The 20,569-nt window shown below is 44.6% G+C and overlaps 1 protein-coding gene across 4 annotated transcripts in view; it reads right to left on the bottom strand.

Annotated features, from left to right (window-relative positions):
* The window catches only part of LOC110536591 (neuropilin-1a), an 82,129-nt gene extending 63,390 nt beyond the window's left edge, over positions 1 to 18,739 (bottom strand). The window contains exons 1-3 of one of the 4 annotated variants that reach the window (XM_036935242.1): positions 18,081 to 18,739; positions 16,368 to 16,809; positions 14,546 to 14,720 (exon numbers count right to left, since the gene is read on the bottom strand). In XM_036935242.1, the coding sequence (XP_036791137.1) occupies positions 14,546 to 14,720; positions 16,368 to 16,434 (242 nt within the window). In that variant the 5' untranslated portion in view covers positions 16,435 to 16,809; positions 18,081 to 18,739. Of the gene's footprint in view, positions 1 to 14,545; positions 14,721 to 16,367; positions 17,307 to 18,080 lie in introns of those variants that run through there. The other 3 variants (XM_036935243.1, XM_036935241.1, XM_036935244.1) reach the window with 3 other exon arrangements.
* Positions 18,740 to 20,569: the final 1,830 nt, after the last annotated feature.

Here is a 20,569-nt window from a genome sequence, read left to right as displayed (position 1 = left end):
GTAGCATAACTGCTGTTATGAGCTCACCAGATCATTACACACACAAACCGTGAGCCGTGACAAGTCACGATAACGTGATTATACATGGTCTGCTGTAAGACTAAAAGGAACTCCAGTTGGACTGTGGGGTGAGATTTCAAGGAAAACTCCACCCAAAAATGATATTTTGGTATTTGTTCCATTAGTCCATTGGGGATATAGTCCCCGAAATATTTTTCGGGTCAGCAATCAAGTTTGCAAGATACAGAACTTTCAAAATACAGAAATACAGCCGGTATGATAAAGGAATTTACGACCAGTCGTTCCACTAGTCATAAATCAATCGTTGGATAAACTTGAACTTCAACTTGATCTAATTGCTTAATGTGTAGAGCTCTTTTTGGAGACATGCTCAAAGGCTAGCGAAATGCCAACAAACAGAAAACCTGTATTCCATTTCACCCTGGAATCTATTTCCTTTCACTGTCTATTCATGGGGTTAAACATTTAATGGAAGCAATAATTGTGGTAGTGATGCGAGAAAGTGTTAAAGTGCTGGTATTTTGCACTCATTACGATCCCTTCATTTTCCATAAAACATCTTGTTATCATGAATAAAACAGGGATGGATAACCACAATTAATTAGAGAATCGCCCTGGGTAGAATGGAAATATGCATTTAGCACTTTTCCCTTTCCAAGTCAGCTCCTGAAATTAAATACCATGCATATTTGTAGAAGAACATGTTTATGAATATTCAGGTAGTCACATTGCTGTTACTGAATATCCAAGCAGATTGTTTTCTAGGAAATGCATTATAACATTAACTCGGGGTCGGGTGACAGTGAATAACCAACTACATTACTCAACTACTGAAGTCTTGCCTCATGTCTTGCAACATGGCCTACAGTGCCTTGCAAAAGTATTCACCCCCTTGGCGTTTTTTCTATTTTGTTGCATTACATCCTGTAATTTAAATAGATAAATTGGTGAAGTGAAATGAAAAATATAACTTGTTACAAAAAAAATAATTAATTTAAAAACTGACAAGTTAAAAACTGACAAGTCACCCCCTTTGCTATGAAGCCCCTAAATAAGATCTGGTGCAACCAATTACCTTCAGAAGTCATATAATTAGTTAAATAAAGTCCACCTGTGTGCAATCTAAGTGTCACATGATATCTCACATGATCTCAGTATATATACACCTGTTCTGAAAGGCCCCAGAATCTGCAACACCACTAAGCAAGGGGCACCACCAAGCAAGCGGCACTATGAAGACCAAGGAACTCTCCAAACAGGTCAGGGACAAAGTTGTGGAGAAGTACAGATCAGGGTTGGGTTATAAAAAATATCTGAAACTTTGAACATCCCACGAAGCACCATTAAATCCATTAATAAAAAATTTAAAGAATATGGCACCACAACAAACCTGCCAAGAGAGGGCCGCCCACCAAAACTCACAGACCAGGCAAGGGGGGCATTAAATCAGAGAGGCAACAAAGAGACCAAAGATAACCTCGAAGGAGCTGCAAAGCTCCACAGCGGAGATTGGAGTATCTGTCCATAGGACCACTTTAAGCCGTAAACTCCACAGAGCTGGGCTTTACGGAAGAGAGGCCAGAAAAAAATAAGCAAACATGTTTGGTGTTCGCCAAGAGGCATGTGGGAGACTCCCCAAACATATGGAAGAAGATACTCTGGTCAAATGAGACTAAAATTGACCTTTTTGGCCATCAAGGAAAACACTATGTCCGGCGCAAACCCAACACCTCTCATCACCATTCCCACAGTGAAGCATGGTGGTGGCAGCATCATGCTGTGGGGATTTTTTTCATCAGCAGGGACTGGGAAACTGGTCAGAATTGAAGGAATGATGGATGGGTCTAAATACAGGGAAATCTGTTTCAGTCTTCCAGAGATTTTAATTAATATTTATTTATCTGTTATTTTACCAGGTAAGTTGACTGAGAACACATTCTCATTTGCAGCAACGACCTGGGGAATAGTTACAGGGGAGTGGAGGGGGATGAATGAGCCAATTGTAAACTGGGGATTATTAGGTGACCGTGATGGTTTGAGGGCCAGATTGGGAATTTAGCCAGGACACCAGGGTTAACACCCCTACTCTTACAATAAGTGCCATGGGATCTTTAATGACCTCAGAGAGTCAGGACATCCCATCCGAAAGACAGCACCCTACACAGGGCAGTGTCCCAAATCACTGCCCTGGGGCATTGGGATATTTTTTAGACCAGAGGAAAGTGTGCCTCCTACTGGCCCTCCAACACCACTTCCAGCAGCATCTGGTCTCCCATCCAGGAACTGACCATGACCAACTTAGCTTAGCTTCAGAAGCAAGCCAGCAGGGGTATGCAGGGTGGTATGCTGCTGGCATAAATTTAAGAATTGGACGGAGGTTCACCTTCCAGCAGGACAATGACCCTAAGTATACTGCTAAAGAAACACTCAAGTGGTTTAAGGGGAAACATTTAAATGTCTTGGAATGGCCTAGTCAAAGCCCAGACCTCAATCCAATTGAGTATCTGTGGTATTACGTAAAGATTGCTGTACACCAGTGGAACTCATCCAACTTGAAGGAGCTGGAGCAGGTTTGCCTTGAAGAATGGGCAAAAATCCCAGTGGCTAGATGTGCCAAGCTTATAGAAACATACCCCAAGCGACTTGCAGCTGTAATTGCTGCAAAAGGTGGCTCTACAAAGTATTGACTTTGGGGGATGAATAGTTATGCACGCTCAAGTTTTCCGTTTTTGTGTCTTATTTCTTGTTTGTTTCACAAGAAAAAATATTTTGCATCTTCAAAGTGTTGTTGTGTAAATCAAATGTTACAACCCCCCCCCCCCCCCCCCCCCCCACACAATTTTTTTTTTATTAATTCCATGTTGTAAGGCAACAAAATAGGAAAAATGCCAAGGGGGGTGAATACTTTCGCAAGCCACTGTATACTGTAGTGTACAAACAAAACCTTGGATAAATTCCACAACAGAGTAACTAGCAACCTTGTAAAAACAGAGAGAAGATTGGAAATTGGACAAGAAAAGAAAGAAGGAAGAGTGGATAAAAAAAGACGATAAGGTAGAAACAGACAGTAGCAGAGTAGCAGGTCCTCATATTGTCTGTGTCAGTGAGCCATTTCTGGGGCTATTACTGAGAGGACAGCTCCCATTTGTCCCATCTTGATATCTGAGAGGGATGTGATAACAGAGAAAGGAGAGGAAAGAAGAGAAGAGAAGAGAAGAGGAGGAGAGGAAGAGAGGAGGAGAGGAGAGGAGTAGAGGGGGCTATACTGCAGCACGGTTTAGATCAGGGCTGGATCTAGCCTTTTGGGGGCCCTAAATAGGATTTGGTTGGGGGCTACCCTGACAAAACATTTTAGTGGTCCCCCTCTTGACGGCGGATGTGAGTTTTAAGGTTAATTTCTTTTACTTCTAAAACATTTTCCACGGAGCGTAGAGAAAATGTTTCAGTTTTGAAGCACGTTTTCTGCAATTCTACACAATTTGCCATTAGACTGCGAGAAAATTTAACAATTTTATGTACAAAATTCATGCAATTCTACAAATTTTACCATGGGGCACAGATATTTTTTTTACAGCTAATTTCCTGCACTTTTATTACACATTTTGCCATGACTTATGCCATCTTAATTTGATATCTGAGTGAGAATGACAAACAGAATCAATGTGGGCCCCCTGGAGGCCAGGGACCTGGGCCCATGCCCTGAGTGCTCGGTCAGTATTCAGCCATGATTACTACAAGTTTAGATAGCTGGCTAGACTAACTACCAATCCAAAAATGGTTAACTGACATGGCTAATTGATTGACTGTCAGTGACTGACATAACAAGAGAAAAACTGTTGAATGATGCACAATCAAATGTCAAAATTGCACCTGTTATATTCTACATTTCTGACTCTCGATTGTAAATTCAGACCCTGACAGTTCCTAGGGCCATTGTTACAACAATGACAAGTCAAGGGTGATAAAAGGGTAATAAAACCCCTCCTTTCCTAGTCTCCCTGGCCCTATACCACTAAAGCTAGAATGCCGGAATGAAGCACGAATGGGGGCCGGCCATCGAATTTTAATGTTAATACTTTCATAGGATCTTAATAGGGCTGCCTGCCATGACATGTGACCCTGCGGTCAGTGAGCCTTCCCTGCCCTGCATATGTCTCCTGTAATGATGCCTGACCCCATGTCCTCTTAGTGTAACTGACAGCCAATCACAGAGCACATATACAGGGTCATCCTGGGGTCACTCTGACACTGTACAGGAAGAGTATGAGAAGAGGAAGTGCCTTTGCCGTGAAGGAATACCGTACCATACAAATAATAATAATCCCTCTAATCCATTTCATTATGATGATGATATGATGAATGCTATGAAAATGAGAGGCAAGGCGGAAGGAGGAAGAGGGTCAACAAGTATTTCACTGTAAACAATGGACTCATGACCCACTGAACTTTGTGTGGGACTGAAGAGAAGATACGGTATGACTTCTGATTTACGAGACAGCCAGCACGGCGAGCGAGACATATGCAAAAAAGAAGAACAGACAACAGACACGCACATTCAAAAACAAGATAATTTTCAAACTATATGGCCCATTTGTTGACTACTGTGAGATGCATGCTCCCTCCCTCCCTCGTGAGTAACGAGCTGTGTGTATATTCTGCACAGTGGATTCTAAGAGTGGGGGAATAGGGGGGGGGGGGGCGGGGTCAAACAGAGGTAAAGCTATTGGGTGGCATTTCTAGGCTTTTTTTCCTCTCCACAATGAGGAGAGAGAAAGGAGGGAGGAGAAAGGGTGAGAGGAAAGGGAGAGAGAATGGGGGGCAGAGAGAGAGCGAGAGAGAGAGAGAGAGAAGAAGAGAGAGAGAGAGAGAGAGAGAGCGAAAGAGAGAGAGAGAAAGAGAGAGAGAGAGAGAAAGAGAGAGAGAGAATAAGAGAGAGAGAGAGGTAGTGGTAGTGGTAGTGGTAGTGGTAGTATTAGGCTAATGGGTGACAACATGAAAAACGCTGGTGGTCTGGGGGCACAGGGTCAGTGTCGGGCAGGGCAGTAGCAGAGTAGAATAGACCAAGACAGGCCCATCTCCTCTCTCACTCAGCCGTCCCCTGATGCTTTTATCTGGCTCCACACTGGCTAGGGAGCTGGCGGGCAATAGTAATAACTGTACTGGGACTTGTTCAATTAAAAAGGCCCATTCACCTCTCTCTTCCTCCGCATCCATCCTCCCAGAAGACTACAGCATAGAAACAGCAAGGGTTTATGGGAGGCCGGGCCCTGGACCAGGTCAGAGAGACATACAGCCGTCTGGGAGTCTGTAGGGGCTGGGATAGAAGTCTGGGATAGCCCCGGTATTGGCTGGAGAGAGGAGCAGGGAGGACAGAAGGAAAAGGGATTTTGTGCAGGGCGCCCTTGCTACTCTATCACACACACACATAAAGACAGAAGTGGCAGGTAGCCTAGCGCTTAAGAGTGTTGGGCCAGTAACCGAAAGGTCGCTGGTTTGAATCCCTGAGCCGGAGAATCAACAGTTAACCAACAACTGCTCCCCGGGTGCCGATGACAAGGATGTTGATTAAGGCGACCTGCCACAACATCTCTGATTCAGAGGGGTTGGGTTAAATGCGGAAGGCACAATTCAGTTGAATTCATTTGGTTATGCAACTGACTAGGCATCCTCTTTATTTCTGCTCCTGACAGGAAGCGGAAGAGGATGACGATAAGAAAACAACGGGAGTCATTTGGAATGTGTGTGCCACATGTATTTTGGCGTGACCAGTTATTTGACTGATTGCCAGATAACCAGGGACGCTCACATCCTCTTCTCATGGCTGCCTCATCCCATCCTCATTTCCAATCAAAATTCCCCTTTGTTCACACTTTAATATATTTCATTTGTCTAACGATGATGTTGTTCGGAAGCCAAATAGGCCATGCTGAGAAGGCTGTGAGGGGGAGGTAACAAGCAGTGCATCTATTCCACAACAACAAAAACAACATGTGTGGGCCGAGGGCTGTGGGCCGGGCAGAGGGTAGGGTGTATGGAGGGCTTGGCATTAACCAGTCTTTACCCACTGCCCATGCTGATTAAAGTGCTGATCTGATGGGCTAGCCTAGCCGTTCCTGCCAAGTTTTTGGAAGGCAAATTTTCTGACCTCTCCTTACTGGGCCTTATATGCACACCCTGGTCTGGCTGGAGCCCATTCGCCTAGTAACTAGCTGCCTCTGATCATGCTTGCGTCCTAAACTGCACCCTAGTCCCTATATAGTGCATTACTTTTGACCAGAGGCTCTAGGTCAAAGTAATGCACTATAGGGAGATGGGTGTCGCTATGTGCAGCCCATGTCCCCCTCTAGCCTCTAAAGGGCCCAAGGATGGCGAGGAGAGGAGGTGAGAGGCCCTCTCTATGACCCTTTTTAGGGGTGGCGCGGTTCAGGGGTAGGGGGTGGCACCAGGGTAGGGTATTGTAACAGGGAGGCCACTAGCACCCCACTGTGAAACAATTCAATCTTAAAAGGGTACTAAATAGTGGTGCAGAAGGAAGAAATATACCATCCATGTGCCTATTGAGGCTATTTTAGGTAATGCAATTATGATGTGAGGAAAAGGCGGTAGCTTTGTTGATTTACAGAGAAGAGATCAAGTGGGAAAGCCAACAAAGCGAGGGTTTGTGGAGTAGCTTTAACTCAATCAGAGATTAACGGGGTCCAGAGACATCCATCACTGCCTGATTTCCCGCTGCCGCTGCCTCCTGCTTGCAGTCGGCCCACACACAAACATAGACGCAGGCATGCACAAACACACACACCCCTGTCAACCTCCAGAGAGCTGTGGAGTGAGGGCCCGGGAAACACCACACCAGCTATCGACGAACAGGTTGGCAAACCACTCCACGGTGTGCATAATCACAGAGATCGGACGGAAAACTATGGACCGAGGACGTTTGGAATCCAGCCAACCTGAAATAGAAGGACTTTCCTACCGACTGCAAAACAAACCCACTTGGCCTTCAAAGCCTCTCCTACTAAGCAAGGCGGCTTTAGGGCAACAAACAGGCCTGGGAGGACCTGGGAAACAAGGGCACATCAATCAAACCCCGAGGGCCGTTCAGGGCTACGGCACTAAACCAAACAGGGCTAACATGCCCAGACAAGGTGTACTAACACCACTGACTACAGCCCCAGCCGGCCACGTCAACAGGCCTCCACAACCTCCAATAGGCCTCATCAATTAAAACAAGATTCCATGGACTCTTTCCTATAGAGACTGGGAGGGTGGAGGGTGGAGGAGAAGAGAAGCATTGTGAAGTACTGTTTTCCCTTTCTTCCTACAGCCATCTCATAATTACCCCTTGTTTATTTTCCCCTTTTGTTGTTTTGAGCGCAACCAGTAAGACTCCATGTTTAAAACAGCCTCTCTTACATGGAAAGAGAGAGAGAAGTGAGGAGGTGAGCTAAAGAAAAATCTGTTGCTTATCTAAAAAGCGAGTGAGTTGAGACTGCATGCTCATATTGCCAATGTCTTTGGAAACAGCACTCTAATTGAATTACGACCTGAGTGTTTAATGCTTTTTCGCCTTTCTCTGGAATTCAAATTTGTATGAATTTCTTACAGTCCATAGATCTGTGTCCAGATAGAGACAATGCAGTTCTCTAATCATGGGCTGAATCCCAATGGTACCCTATTCCCTGCATAGTGCACTACTTTTGATCAGAACCCATACAGATAATGCAGGGAACAGTGCACTTTGTAGGGAGTATGGTGCCATTTGGGATGCAACCATGTACTTGTCCATGAAGTTATTTTCCTGGGAGTCTGTTTTGGATAAAAAGCAAGGCATACTACAAGAAATCCCTCAGCTGTGTGGCCTGTGACATCATCCACTAAAAATCCATATAGGGATGCTTATATGGCTCTGGAGGGAAAACACTAAACAGGTCGCAACCAACCAAAACTCAGATACTAAATCATCCATTCTCAGTGAACATGGATGATTAAATAAACCTGAAACATGATATCTTTATATCGTTGCATAGCAGAGTTATAGGTCTGCAAGTCTGCTTTTTTCTGATTTACGACTGAGTCCCCGTACTCCTCTTATCATTCCTTTCTTCTTCTCCCTCCTGTTTCATCTTCCCCTCCTCTTCCTTCTCCTCCTCCTCTGAAGTGGAGTCCTCTCCTGCGGGGTAGAAGAGTGGCTCGCCTCCCGGTCGTGGTGTGCGTGAGCTGGGCGCGCATGAATCAAAGTAGTGACAGAGCAGCAGGGAGGACGGCAGATGTCACGGCAAGAAAGCTTTTCAATCAGGCTGCCCTTCCAACACTGGCCAAGGTGAACACTTCACTACCGGAAAACCCATCTCCTCTAGTCTAGCCCAAGCCAGGGATAAACACACACACACACACACACACACACACACACACACACACATACACACACACACATACATACACACACACACACACACACACACACACATTTAAATCCTGCTCATTAGCCAAAGGACTTTTGCCACCATTAACCCTTTGCGTAACATAAGAGAGAAATGAGAGAGAGAGCGAGCGAGAGAGAGAGAGAGAGAGAAAGAGCGAGAGAGAGACAGAGAGAGAGAGAGAGAGAGAGAGAGAGAGAGAGAGAGAGAGAGAGAGAGAGAGAGAGTCAAGAGGATTCCTACACCACTCTCTTTTTAAAGCCTTTTGTCCTCTATCTTATGACAGAGGTGAACCTCTCTTTTAAACATGACCCCAGAGAGATAGTTTAGACAGGGCTTTCATCTTCTGGGAAATGCTAATTACACTAGTTTTAATGGGTCACCGGACTGGCCAGAAGTCTTTCTGTATGCTGTGAATGTACCAGAAAAACAGGGCTTTCTGAAAAACCTGTGTCCTCTTTTCTGTTATGGCAAGTTGCGAATTTGTGATAATTCAGAGCAACAACTCACCTTGAAGCAAATTGCTATCAGTGGTGCTGCTGTAATGTAATTTGAGATACAATGTACTTCCTACTGTACAACTCTGGAGGCGGACCAGGTGCATCATTTCAGCCGATATTGTCCACGTCTGTAGTTAAAATACACAGCGCTGCTGCTCTCTGCATTTTGTCTCGTTGAGCAGATCTGCCTCTGTCGCCTCAACTCTGCTTTGATGTTGTACAGCGGAACTGCTTCACTGACACAGACTCACACAAAAGAGACCCATAAACAACTAGAAATCCTGTCTGTTAGTCAGGCTATTAGTATCTCCAACAATTCATGTCAGCCCAAATCTCTTCCCCTGGCCCTAAGAGGTCACAGCCTGCCTGCCTGTTTTAGAAGGCCTGATCGTGCCCGACAGAGAATTAAAAAAGCCTCATTACATTCCCGCCTTATTTATTTTCCTCCATGACAACGGAGGCTGATGGACGATCACGCAGCCCACTCACCACCTCCATATTTGCTTGTGCAGCGGACGAGCGTGAGACAGGGTCTGCGTCCCAAATGGCACCCTATTCCTTTTATAGTGCCCTATTGGGCTTATAGGTCTCTGGTCAAACTAAGTGCACTATATAGGGAATAGGGTGGCATATGGGATACATCCAGGGAGTGAGAGGGGAAGTGAGTGGGAGAGTCAGCGCACTTTATTCAGGGGATTTCTGGGGAGAGTTATGGGGCACTTCCACACAGAGATGGAGCCTCTCCACAGAGGAGAGAAGGCCCACTGATATCCCAACCCCAGCAGGGAGCTTCAGGCCCAGGCAGGCTTGTGTGGCAGTACCAGGGAAGCAGTCGCAGCACTGAGTCCCATGCACAAACCCCCTCCTTCTTCACAGTACCCCTCGTATACTCTGAGAGGAACAGGTGGTCTTCATTGTTAAACATGAAGTGTTGTGTTACGAACCTATGAGTCAGTCAGGGTCTTAGGATTCGTGCAGAACAAAAAGACATACATAAAACAGAACTCTCCAGAACCAGTAGGGGGCTGAGTACACTTTCCCCTGCTTTTCCCTGCTGTAACTCATGTCTGTAGTCTTGGCCTGTGTCCCAAATGGAACCCTTTCCCCTACATAGTGCACTACTTTTGACCAGATCCCTATGGGGCACTATACAGGGAATATGGTGCCATTTGGGTTGCAAGCCTTTAGTCCAGCAGGGCTAGCCAGGAGGAATGCCCGGCAGGGCAGGCGGAGAGTGGAGGGCAGAGGGCAGGCAGGCAGGATGTGTATTGTCTCAGACCACAGCGAAGAGTGTTTGTCTTCCCAGCAGGGTATGTGGCTCTCTGAGGGGGCTACTCGACAGGAGAGGGGAGGGGGTCATAATTAGAGAGAAGAAAAGGCTGCTTTTTCAAGCCTTGAGTTACGGGCAGTCACAGTCAGTAGCAGGGGAGATGGAGGGGGGGCTAGGGGACGAAGTGGGGAGTTCAGCTAGTGGGGAGCTCAGTTAGTGGGGAGCTCAGTTAGTGGGGAGTTCAGTTAGTGGGGAGTTCAGTTAGTGGGGAGCTCAGCTAGTGGGGAGTTCAGCTAGTGGGGAGCTCAGTTAGTGGGGAGCTCAGTTAGTGGGGAGCTCAGCTAATGGGGAGCTCAGTTAGTGGGGAGCTCAGTTAGTGGGGAGCTCAGTTAGTGGGGAGCTCAGTTAGTGGGGAGTTCAGCTAGTGGGGATTTAACTTCTGAGGCACTGTGTGTTAGATGAGCTGAAGCTTTCACTCACTGACTGACTGGCTTTCTCCCTCTCTCCTCCTCTCTCTTCCTCTCTCCTCCTCTCTCCTCCTCTCTCCTCCCCCCACAAAGGGCCTTCTTCAGAAGGCATTCCCCGAATATTTCCCCCCACCCTCCATGTCTCCTCGCCATCTCAGGACTGCATGGGCTGTCACACAGGAATTCACTGTTCTCTGAGGTCCAGCAAACACAGGACAGGCGGAAAGAAGAGGGAGGAAGGAATAAGGAGACTCACTCGCATATAGAAGGAATCATCCTCTCTCTTTTCATCTCTCCATTTTAACCTATCTTTTCTCAAAAACATAGAGGACAGAGAGGCATTTTCATATAGAAACCTTTTCTTACCCCATCGCTCAACTTTAACCCCTCTTTCCGTCAAAAGGCAACTCTACTCTTAAGCAGTCTTCACCATAGCTATGAGGGGATCTCACATTATGTAGGCATAGAAAGAATTGGTCCGATATTTTGTTTGGTCAGAGGATCCAAGCACATCAATGATTCATTGTGCTGTCAAAAGCATATCATATTGGTGGAATGTTGATTCCAACCAAAGCAGCTTTTGTAGAAAGCAACAGCATCACACTCTGCAAGGTTTTCTAAGTCTGAAGTTAACTTCAGAGCAAATTGAGTCCAAATATTTGTCTTGACGGACCAGGCTTTTACCTCAAACTTCATTTGGTTTGTGAGAGCTACAACGGTGGCATAACCCAAAAACACAGCATGAGAGTCTATACAACACTGCATGGGAAGGTAAACATTTCCCACATTCACCGTTCAATGGCCACTTAGTCCTTATCTACTGGTGAACGCTTTTCCTCCAACTCTCCACTCTCTCAGGATACGAGTTGTAGACTGAGTCTGAGTCCCAAATGGAACCCTATTCCCTATATAGCGGAGAACACAGGGCCCATCAGGCTCAGGTCAAAAGTAGTTCACTATAAAGGGAATAGGGCACCATTTGGAATGCAGACCTAACCTTTCAAACAAACCCGTCAGCCAGTCACACGTGTAACAACAGAGGTAGACTCAGCCTTTTGTTTGGTTTCTGTTTGGTTGGCTGATAACGGCAATGTAGGAGCACATGTGGAGCATGTGTGTTCCATTTGGACCAATAATTAAATTGCAGGGGAGCGCACTGAGGCTTGCATTGTAGCTGCCTGCTTACCCCCTACGCACTGGTCCATCAGATAAGCAAGGCAAGGCAAGGCTTCCATTCTGGGACTTGCCTTCATCAGTTTCCATTATGCAAGGGTTGTTTTGTCTGAGTTGAGCTGCGACTGGATGGCCCATGGAAGTCTGATTACTGCTGCTGTACAAATCACACCAACCCAACCGCTATCTAGCGACACAAAGACACCGAGGCCATGAAGCACATACAGTATCTCTCCCTCCTATGCCCTAATGGACTTATCTACATTATGACATGTCCCTCCAGCTATTAAGAGGAGTGGCCTTCCCTTTACTAAGCACCATTAGGCTACATGAGTTGAGACCTAGGGCCATGAAAAATGAGAGAGCCTAATTGAATGGCTGCATCTTAAACGCCAGCCTATTCCCTATATAGTGCAGCACTTCTGACCAGGGCTCTGGTCAAAAGTAGTGCACTATGTAGGGGATAGGGTGATATTTGGGACTCAGCCAATGTCACTGGCCATCTTCCCGATCCAGTCTAAAGTGACCACGCAAGGGGAAACTAGTGGAACTATAGTCCCATGAAAACCGCTGGATTAAAACGTGGACTATGAAACGCTGCCAGACCAAACAGGGCAGAGGAGAAGTGGTTCAAGTAGAAGAGCCTTGAGGTCAAGCTGACCCTGTTTCTCCACTGTATATTACTGCGTCCCAAATTGCACCCTATTCCCTAGAGTGCACCACTCTTGGCCAGAGCCTTATGGGAAACCCTATGGGCTCTGGCCAAAAGTACTGCACTAAATAGGGAATAAGGTGCCATTTGGGACGCATAAACTGCATGAACCACATGAATCACTAGTGACTTGATTAAGTTTCAAAGATGTCTCTGCAGGTTAGTTGTTGTTAGTGTGCTTCCCTCTAGCGCTGTGGTTTATAACCCGTGACCACTCCACGGGCAGCATTACACAGTAAAAACACTGTAAACCCTGGCTCTGCTCCAAACATAATAAGGACGTTTGGCAAAGGCTGGAACAAGGAAAATAACATGCTCTTTATACGCAACTAACAAATGTACGGGGGGACAAGCAATTAACTGCATGGTAGGTCAGCCCCAACGTGGAAAACAGAACCCTTCAATGGATGTGGACTGAAACGTTAGAAATCATTTGTACACAACACGGAAATGCTCAAACTTGAAGTTCACCGAGGACATTTCTTTTCAACTGAAAAAAGGGAAGCCATATTGCATTTTGTGCCTTGAGGCTGAATTCCTTGTTTTTTGTGTGTGTGTGTTTAAACACAGGAAACTCATTCCTGGTTAATTCCATTAACAAAAGTATTGTTTCCTCTTTCTATATGTCCACACACACACACACACACACACACACACACACACACACACACACACACACACACACACACACACACACACGCACACACACACGCATACACACACACGCACACACACACACACGCGCACACACACACGCGTACACACACACACACACACACGCACGCACACACACACACACACACAGTAACCTTGTGCCTGGCGACATTTTAACAGTCCCTGGGTGATTAAATCTGAGCTAGGAAAAGTCAGGACCACCAGGATCCTCCTCTGGAAGACGGCAGTGGTCAACCAGGCAGTAAATCACAGAATGGCCCTTTATAGAAGCAGTAAATCACAGAATGGCCCTTTATAGAAGCAGTAAATCACAGAATGGCCCTTTATGAAGCAGTAAATCACAGAATGGCCCTTTATAGAAGCAGTAAAGCGGTATAACCCACAGTGTCTTTTTTTTCACCAACCTTTTCACCTAAATCCAATGACATGGTTCATATAATTGTTGAGTTCACTTTGAATCCACATTAGCTGACAACTCAATCAAGTGTAGACCAAACCTAGTTGTTAAACTGACGTCTGTGCCCAGTGGGCAGAGATCCTATTAAAACAGTGCAATCTACGGGCCTATGTGGTATTCAGTGAAAACACAAATGGCATAGCAGTGAGAGAGAAAGAGAGAGAGCTTGGATGTAGTGCGTAGTGGGGATACAGTAACAGTATCCATCCCTGTTCACTCTGTGTTCTCTAGCTGCCCCTCCAGCGTAAACAAAGGCACAGAGGGAACACACACAGGGAACCGGGAACAGGGCAGGGTTTGGGGCGCAGGCAGAGACAGAGGGATAGGCAGCCAGCCAGCCCAGGCTGAGACATTGCTTCACCTCAGGGCACCACTGACACAGGGAGGCAGCAGGCTCATCACATTACTGTGGAGCTCCGGTTTCATAGCCTGGCTGCCCGGCTTAGACCTCCCCGACAACAGGTTAACCGTTTGACCTAGAGTGGCATAACACCTTAAAGCTTAAAAGTCAAACATGGAACTGTAACTGACCCAGCAGGATGGGTCAGTTCCCCTTCTAATGGACTATGATGAGAAGAGGAAGAGAAATGTATAATGTATCGAAGTTTAGACTAAATGGGCTTACTTCCTCAATGGAAAGACCCATGAGAACCTGAAAATATTAAGTCCTTTGAGTAAAATCCTTCTCAGACAATGACAAGAAAATAAACTGAAGCAAGTTTTTTTTTTAAACACTCCTGCCTCGCACATGCAGGCAGCGCTGCGCTCGCAATAATTCCATAGCCACTAGATGGCGGGCTTTCATGTACAATATGCATGAACGGTGTAGTGGGCAGCCAAGTCAACTTACTTGCACTCTCTGTCCTCGAGATCAAAATGCGGGTTAAAGTTGATTAGAATTCTTTGGTGAGGTCCAGGCGCTGTTATCACCCAAACGCATTTCTGAGATGGCAAATATGATGTCGGATACCCAGGCGAGGTGAGGTAATTCGCATTGGTTATTCTGATGTTGTCCCCACACTTGTCTGCAAGAAAGAAAGGGGAGAAAAGACAGTTAGCACAACAGCCCAAAGTGACACAGACGCAGGGATTCAAATGAATCAATAATATTGGCTAGAATTTAATGCAGAAAAAGTGTGTTTTTTAATCAGAATATTGTCCCGATGAAGATAGAGACTGTTTTCAAAATCAAACTGGAGTCGAACATGATTGTTTGAATAATTTTTATAAATATATATTTAGGCTGATAAATTAAGCTAACTCCATATAAACATATACCCACAGTGTCTAAATATGTCTAAACTAGATACCAAACAAATGGAATATGCGTTTTGGCTACTTTGGTTAGGTCTACATGCGTGAAGACACACGGTAAAGTCAATCATTTCTGACAGTCAATGCGCTAAAGATTATGAATTTCTCCCACATTTTGATAAATGTGTTATATTGACTTTGTATTGTATTAATTTGCTCAGATAACACAGTATGGTACACATTTTATTTGACAGGCATATATAAGGATGGTATACAACACAATTGTTCACAAACATTAGGAAAAGTTTCGCCTATAGCCTACTGTTAATTGTAGTGGTGTTGGGCCAACACGGTTGATGTTAATCGCTTGTCAAAGTAAAAAATGTTTTTTTATAAATAGGCTAGTAAAGAATTCTGTGAAATGTCACAAACAGCTATTATCTAGAACAACTCCTAATGACCAAGGACCATTAGCCCCGGCAGGGAGTAATGGATTCATGTAGTAGACCGAGAGTGAACGGAGAGCTGCTGCTACACACACTGTGGCTGTGCCGGGGTATGGCTGAGTCTCCATGGGAATGGCACATATGGTGCCATGCGACTTGTAGACAATGTGTTATATGGCAATAACGCCAAACAATAAAAAATGATAGACTCTAGTTTTTTCACAGATTATCTGTGAGGAGCATAATTTATTTGTTTTTGGGGTAGCCTATGTAGCCTATAACATAAAACAAAATATCTATGCCATCTACTTTTCGTTTGCTGAGTAATCTATATTAACGAATGATGCTCGTAATGTTTGTTAGATTCACGCAGATCCTTATAAAACTTGTTTCCCTTTTCACACAGACCATTTTTTACAAGCGCCGGAGAATAACGAGCCCTTCCTCGTGTCTAGAGACACGCCACTTCAAGTAGTCCAAATTAGCCTCTCACTTTATCTTCATTTATGTGTGCGCAGTCATGCTTTTGTGTTATAGCTACCATCTGCCATGTAAAGTACTTGAAAATGTGTTTTGAATAGGATACAATGCAATATTCAACAGAATTTGAAATGTTGCGGTTCATTCTTTCTTATGTCTCTCTATTCATTCTATCGTAAAGAAGTTTGCTCATAGTGGAAACGAAGCAATAAAGTGCCGCCTACATGTATTTGCTACAGCAAAGAAAGAGGGAAGTACCCTAGCACTAGTCTACTGTGCCCAAACGTTTAATAACATCTGAAAAATAGAGCGACCCACACTACAGTAATGTATCTGTGACAATGGCAGCACTAACCCGCAGGGAAGACAGGCAGGTGAACGCGTAACGAGTCAGAAAAACATCAGCGAAGGGTTGGAGACGGTTCATCCTTAAAAACATCAGGATAAATAGGCTAGCCCAGCACAGCCGGGGGAATATCAGTTGTCACTTACCATTTTTGAAAGCCTTAGCGACGAAGAAGATTCCCATTAAGAGGAACAGCACTAATCCACAATGCATCCTTGTTTTGTTAGAAACAAAATAAAATGAGGAAAAACGAAAACCGAAATAAAACCCCTCCCAAGGTTTTTCAGGTCCTGTTATTCTTCCTTATTTTCAAGCTTGGGCCGAAAGAAAACAAATAAAGCAGAAGTGTCTTGACTAAAGCAGTTGAAATGTGTCTGGATATGTCTCAGGTCGGCTGCTGTATCCTGTCATTCAGGTCCGGTTTCCTCTCTCTTCCAGTTGGGGTCCTCTCTCAAACACTGGCGTTGCCATTTCCTCCACACAAGTAGTCGGAGCGAGTAAAAGAATAAGTAAAAATCCCCGGCGCCAGCACCACTCCCGTTTCAACTCCTTGGAAACGATGACCAGGCAAGAGGTAATCCGTCGGTGCTAAATGGAAAGAAATATTGAGAGTAAGCAACAGTGGTGGTGATATTCGTTTCAAAAGTGGGCACATTAGCAAATCAAGCTCGCGTTGTTCCCTTTCGCCCTCTGCTGATTCTCAAATCTGACAAGACACGAACTAGTAATACTAACATCTGGCGAAAGTCATTGCCATAATAGAGGCTTAAAACGATGGATACGACCCCTAAATTGCGGCCGCTTTTCTTCTTTTGAGCGGGTGTGCTGCCTGCTTCAGCCTGGTTGCTAGAGCCTAAATATCAGAGGTCTCTGATTGGTTTGATTACAAATATGCATAGCCCAACCTATGGACGCCTCTCTCTCTTTAAAAGCTGAGGTCTGGGTTCTTTTTCCGAGACTCTCTCCGTCTCACTTGCAGACTTCCAGTCAGACCTGAACGTGACAGCGCACACGGGCGCTAGCTCTCTTTCACTATCCCTCCTCTGTTGGAGATGGACTGTCACACTGTCACTGGCTACTGGATGTCACTAAACTACGCTAACAAACAGCTCGACTGGAGGACAATAACATAGACCACTACTGCCTCCAAAACTTGTATTTGTGTGTGCCAAACGACCTCTCTCAAAGACGCTCCGCTAATTCTGAATTCAAGGGAGCTCCCTAGGAGAGAAAAGCCTCCTTCAAATGCTATTTGGCATTCAATATCGAATTATCATTCTAAAGAAGAGATATAGATTTGCAATATGAATAGATTTTTTTTATACCATATATCTATTTTTACGCATCAATGGGCTATGTAGATGTCCTAATTGTAAAAGCGGTTAACGCATGAATCGCGATAAAGCATTCATTAAAACGTCATGTTGAGATTTAGGGAGAAATCAATGGCAGTGCAAAGCATCAAGCAATTTGGCTTTTTAGACTACCTTATGGCACTGCACAAAAAGAGGACTTGCATTCAAGATGAAATGCTTTCGACCAGCTGCTATGCTCACCAAGTCACAGGATAAAATACTCTGTGCAACTACTCTACATGAATCCAAGGGCGCCTAACATTCCTTACATGTGACACTGTAAATCTGAAATACAGAGTAATTCAACATTTCAAGCGATACAAAACGTGCCCGTACCCTACGTTCTATGCTGTTCAGGGGGATAGTAGCCCACTCAAATGCGCTGTATTTTTAACACCATGTGAATGAAAGCTAAGAGCACGCTTCGCTCAGTGTTCCTCATATAGCAACATTGTTCTGTCTCTTCTGAATTCAAGCCACTTAAAGAAAAATAACTGCATTCACCTGCGTCTTGTAGACTCACTCACAACCCCATATGTATCCAATATCGAAGCGAAGCAGTTTTCGGCAGGCTGAGAGTATGCCCTCTCTGTTTCTCTGTCAAAGTCTCCGCACCTCCTTCCAAATCCGTTAACCTCAAAAACAACCACAGGAAAGGACAGGTGTCCACCGCTGACGAGAGAGGAAGTCAATTCCCAAATATTTCTCCTGTCAATCCGTAGCCTGTAGTACGCCGGGGCCGGTCCGGGCAACCCTGAAGCTCAGCACCTCTGCTCCGCGCAAAGGCACGCACCCGCTGCCAATTCCTTCCCGGAGACTCAGCTCAGCGTACACACAGCCAGCTATCCGCTGCTGTCAGTAGTATCAAGTGAGGGATACGGGATTTGCGCTTACAATGAGTAGCACGGCGCCGGTAAAAGTCAGTCCAAAATATCACCCGAGGTTAGAAAATTTCAATATCCTATAGAGCATTGATTGATTGAATGCATTGACTGCTTGACTCGAATTTAGCATTTCTTATTCCTCCCTCTGTACAGCGCGTCACGCACCTCTCCTGCGTGTGTGCTCAGCTACTGTAGCGCTGTTGAGAACACAGGCTTCGTTTGGAGTCTCCGGTGTCTCGGGACCCAGCCAGCCAGTCACACGCCCATTTACCAGGGGGTTGCCTCGACAATCGAGATGTAGATTCAACCGCCTGGCTGTCTTATCGCAGTCTACAGAATAGACTGAGTCACATTAGATATTAGGACACATTTGAACACACCCACAAAATAAGCACTGTATCAGCACTGTATCAGATGTGTCCTAATACAACTGCCATTCATCTTACTCATACGTTCAACACTATTATTGATACGTTTTGTGTAACGATCTAGTAATAAACAGCCATTGCTCCAAATTGCATTCTTACAGGCTATATGGACTTCGTATGAACAGTCTTCTTGAATTCTCACATTTAATGTGTTTAAATGTACACTTATTATTGATTAGCAAGTACCTGATCAATTGCAGGTACACTCTTAGAAAAAAATGGACCCCAATAGGATAACCCTTTTTGGTTTCAAGTACAATTTTGAGTTTTATGTAGAACTCTCTGTGGAAAGGGTTCTACATGGAACCTATATTGGTTTTTACCTGCAACCAAACGGGTTCTGATATGGGGACAGCGAATGACCCTTTGAGGTTTGATATAGCACTTTTTTTCTTAGAGTGTATAGAGAGACCTTTGAGAGACCTGGACTCCAGCGTGCACAGGGCGCACGCAGTCCTGTGAGTCTGGAACTTGCTATTGGCCAGAAATGACCCTGTGTCATGATTTGAATAATATGGATATTGTGAACATAAAACAAATGTGAGTTATTGATTGACATGATCATTTAAACAAGCTGAACTCCTATATGTCAACGTTACAAATACCTTAGGAGGTTGTTAGGCTATTCATTAAAATAGATTTAACTCCCATTGCCTTCATATTGAAATTAATCACATCAAACGCACGAAAACGACATCCCGCCCTGATATTTAGAGGGTGGAATACATTGACTCTGACTGCATTCTAAACACACCAGGGTGGCACCGAGGTTGGAGTGTCTGGAAGCAGGAAAGGGTGTCTTGGAGACGGACTCCTACAGAGAGCTTCGGACGATAAAATTTAAACCCATAGGTTGAACCCAAGCAGACACATTAGAGTGAAGTCAAGAGTAAGTAGTGCATTATCCGGTGTGCAATAGTGTGACCGCAGTAACCACAGTAACGGTAGCTATCTCCGGCCTGTAGGTGGTGTCAAGAGAGACGACCTGCTGGGGAATTCCCATATGTCTAATAAGACTTCTATATTTACAAACAAGTGTAGACTTATGATTAGACTCTTGGGTCTTCATTTAATTAAAATCGCAAAGCAGAAATAATTATTTATATTTTTTCAGGGAAGGTTATCAAAATCGAAAAGGCTTTTTTCATTTTTATACTCTTATACTGTCAATTCATTCCATGATCAAAAACAATAGACTATACCTTGGATCTTTACATCAGCGCTCTTATTATAAGACTACAGAAGAATGTAAGCATGTATAAAGGGTTAACAATGCCAAATACTAATAAAAGGCACAATACTGAATATATACAGTGGTGTAAAGTACTTAAGTAAAACTACTTTAAAATAATACTTAAGTAGTTTTGTTTTTTGGAATCTGTATTTTTCCATTTATATTTTGGACAACTTTTACTTTTACTTCACTACATTCCTAAAGAAAAGGATGTACTTTTAACTCTTTACCCTGACACCAAAAAAGTCATCATTAAATGTTGAATGCTTAGCAGGACAGGAAATGGTTCAATTCACGCACCAATCAAGAGAACAACCTGCTCATCCCTACTGCCTCTGATCTGGCGGACTCACTAAACACAAATGCTTCATTTGTAAATGATGTCTGAGTGTTGGAATGTGCCCCTGGCTATCCGTAAATAAATAAATAAGAACATTGTGCTGTCTG

Source organism: Oncorhynchus mykiss, chromosome 11 (assembly GCF_013265735.2).
Source record: "Oncorhynchus mykiss isolate Arlee chromosome 11, USDA_OmykA_1.1, whole genome shotgun sequence".
In the NCBI taxonomy this organism is placed as follows: domain Eukaryota; kingdom Metazoa; phylum Chordata; class Actinopteri; order Salmoniformes; family Salmonidae; genus Oncorhynchus; species Oncorhynchus mykiss.
This window is presented reverse-complemented; position numbering and strand designations above follow the sequence as displayed.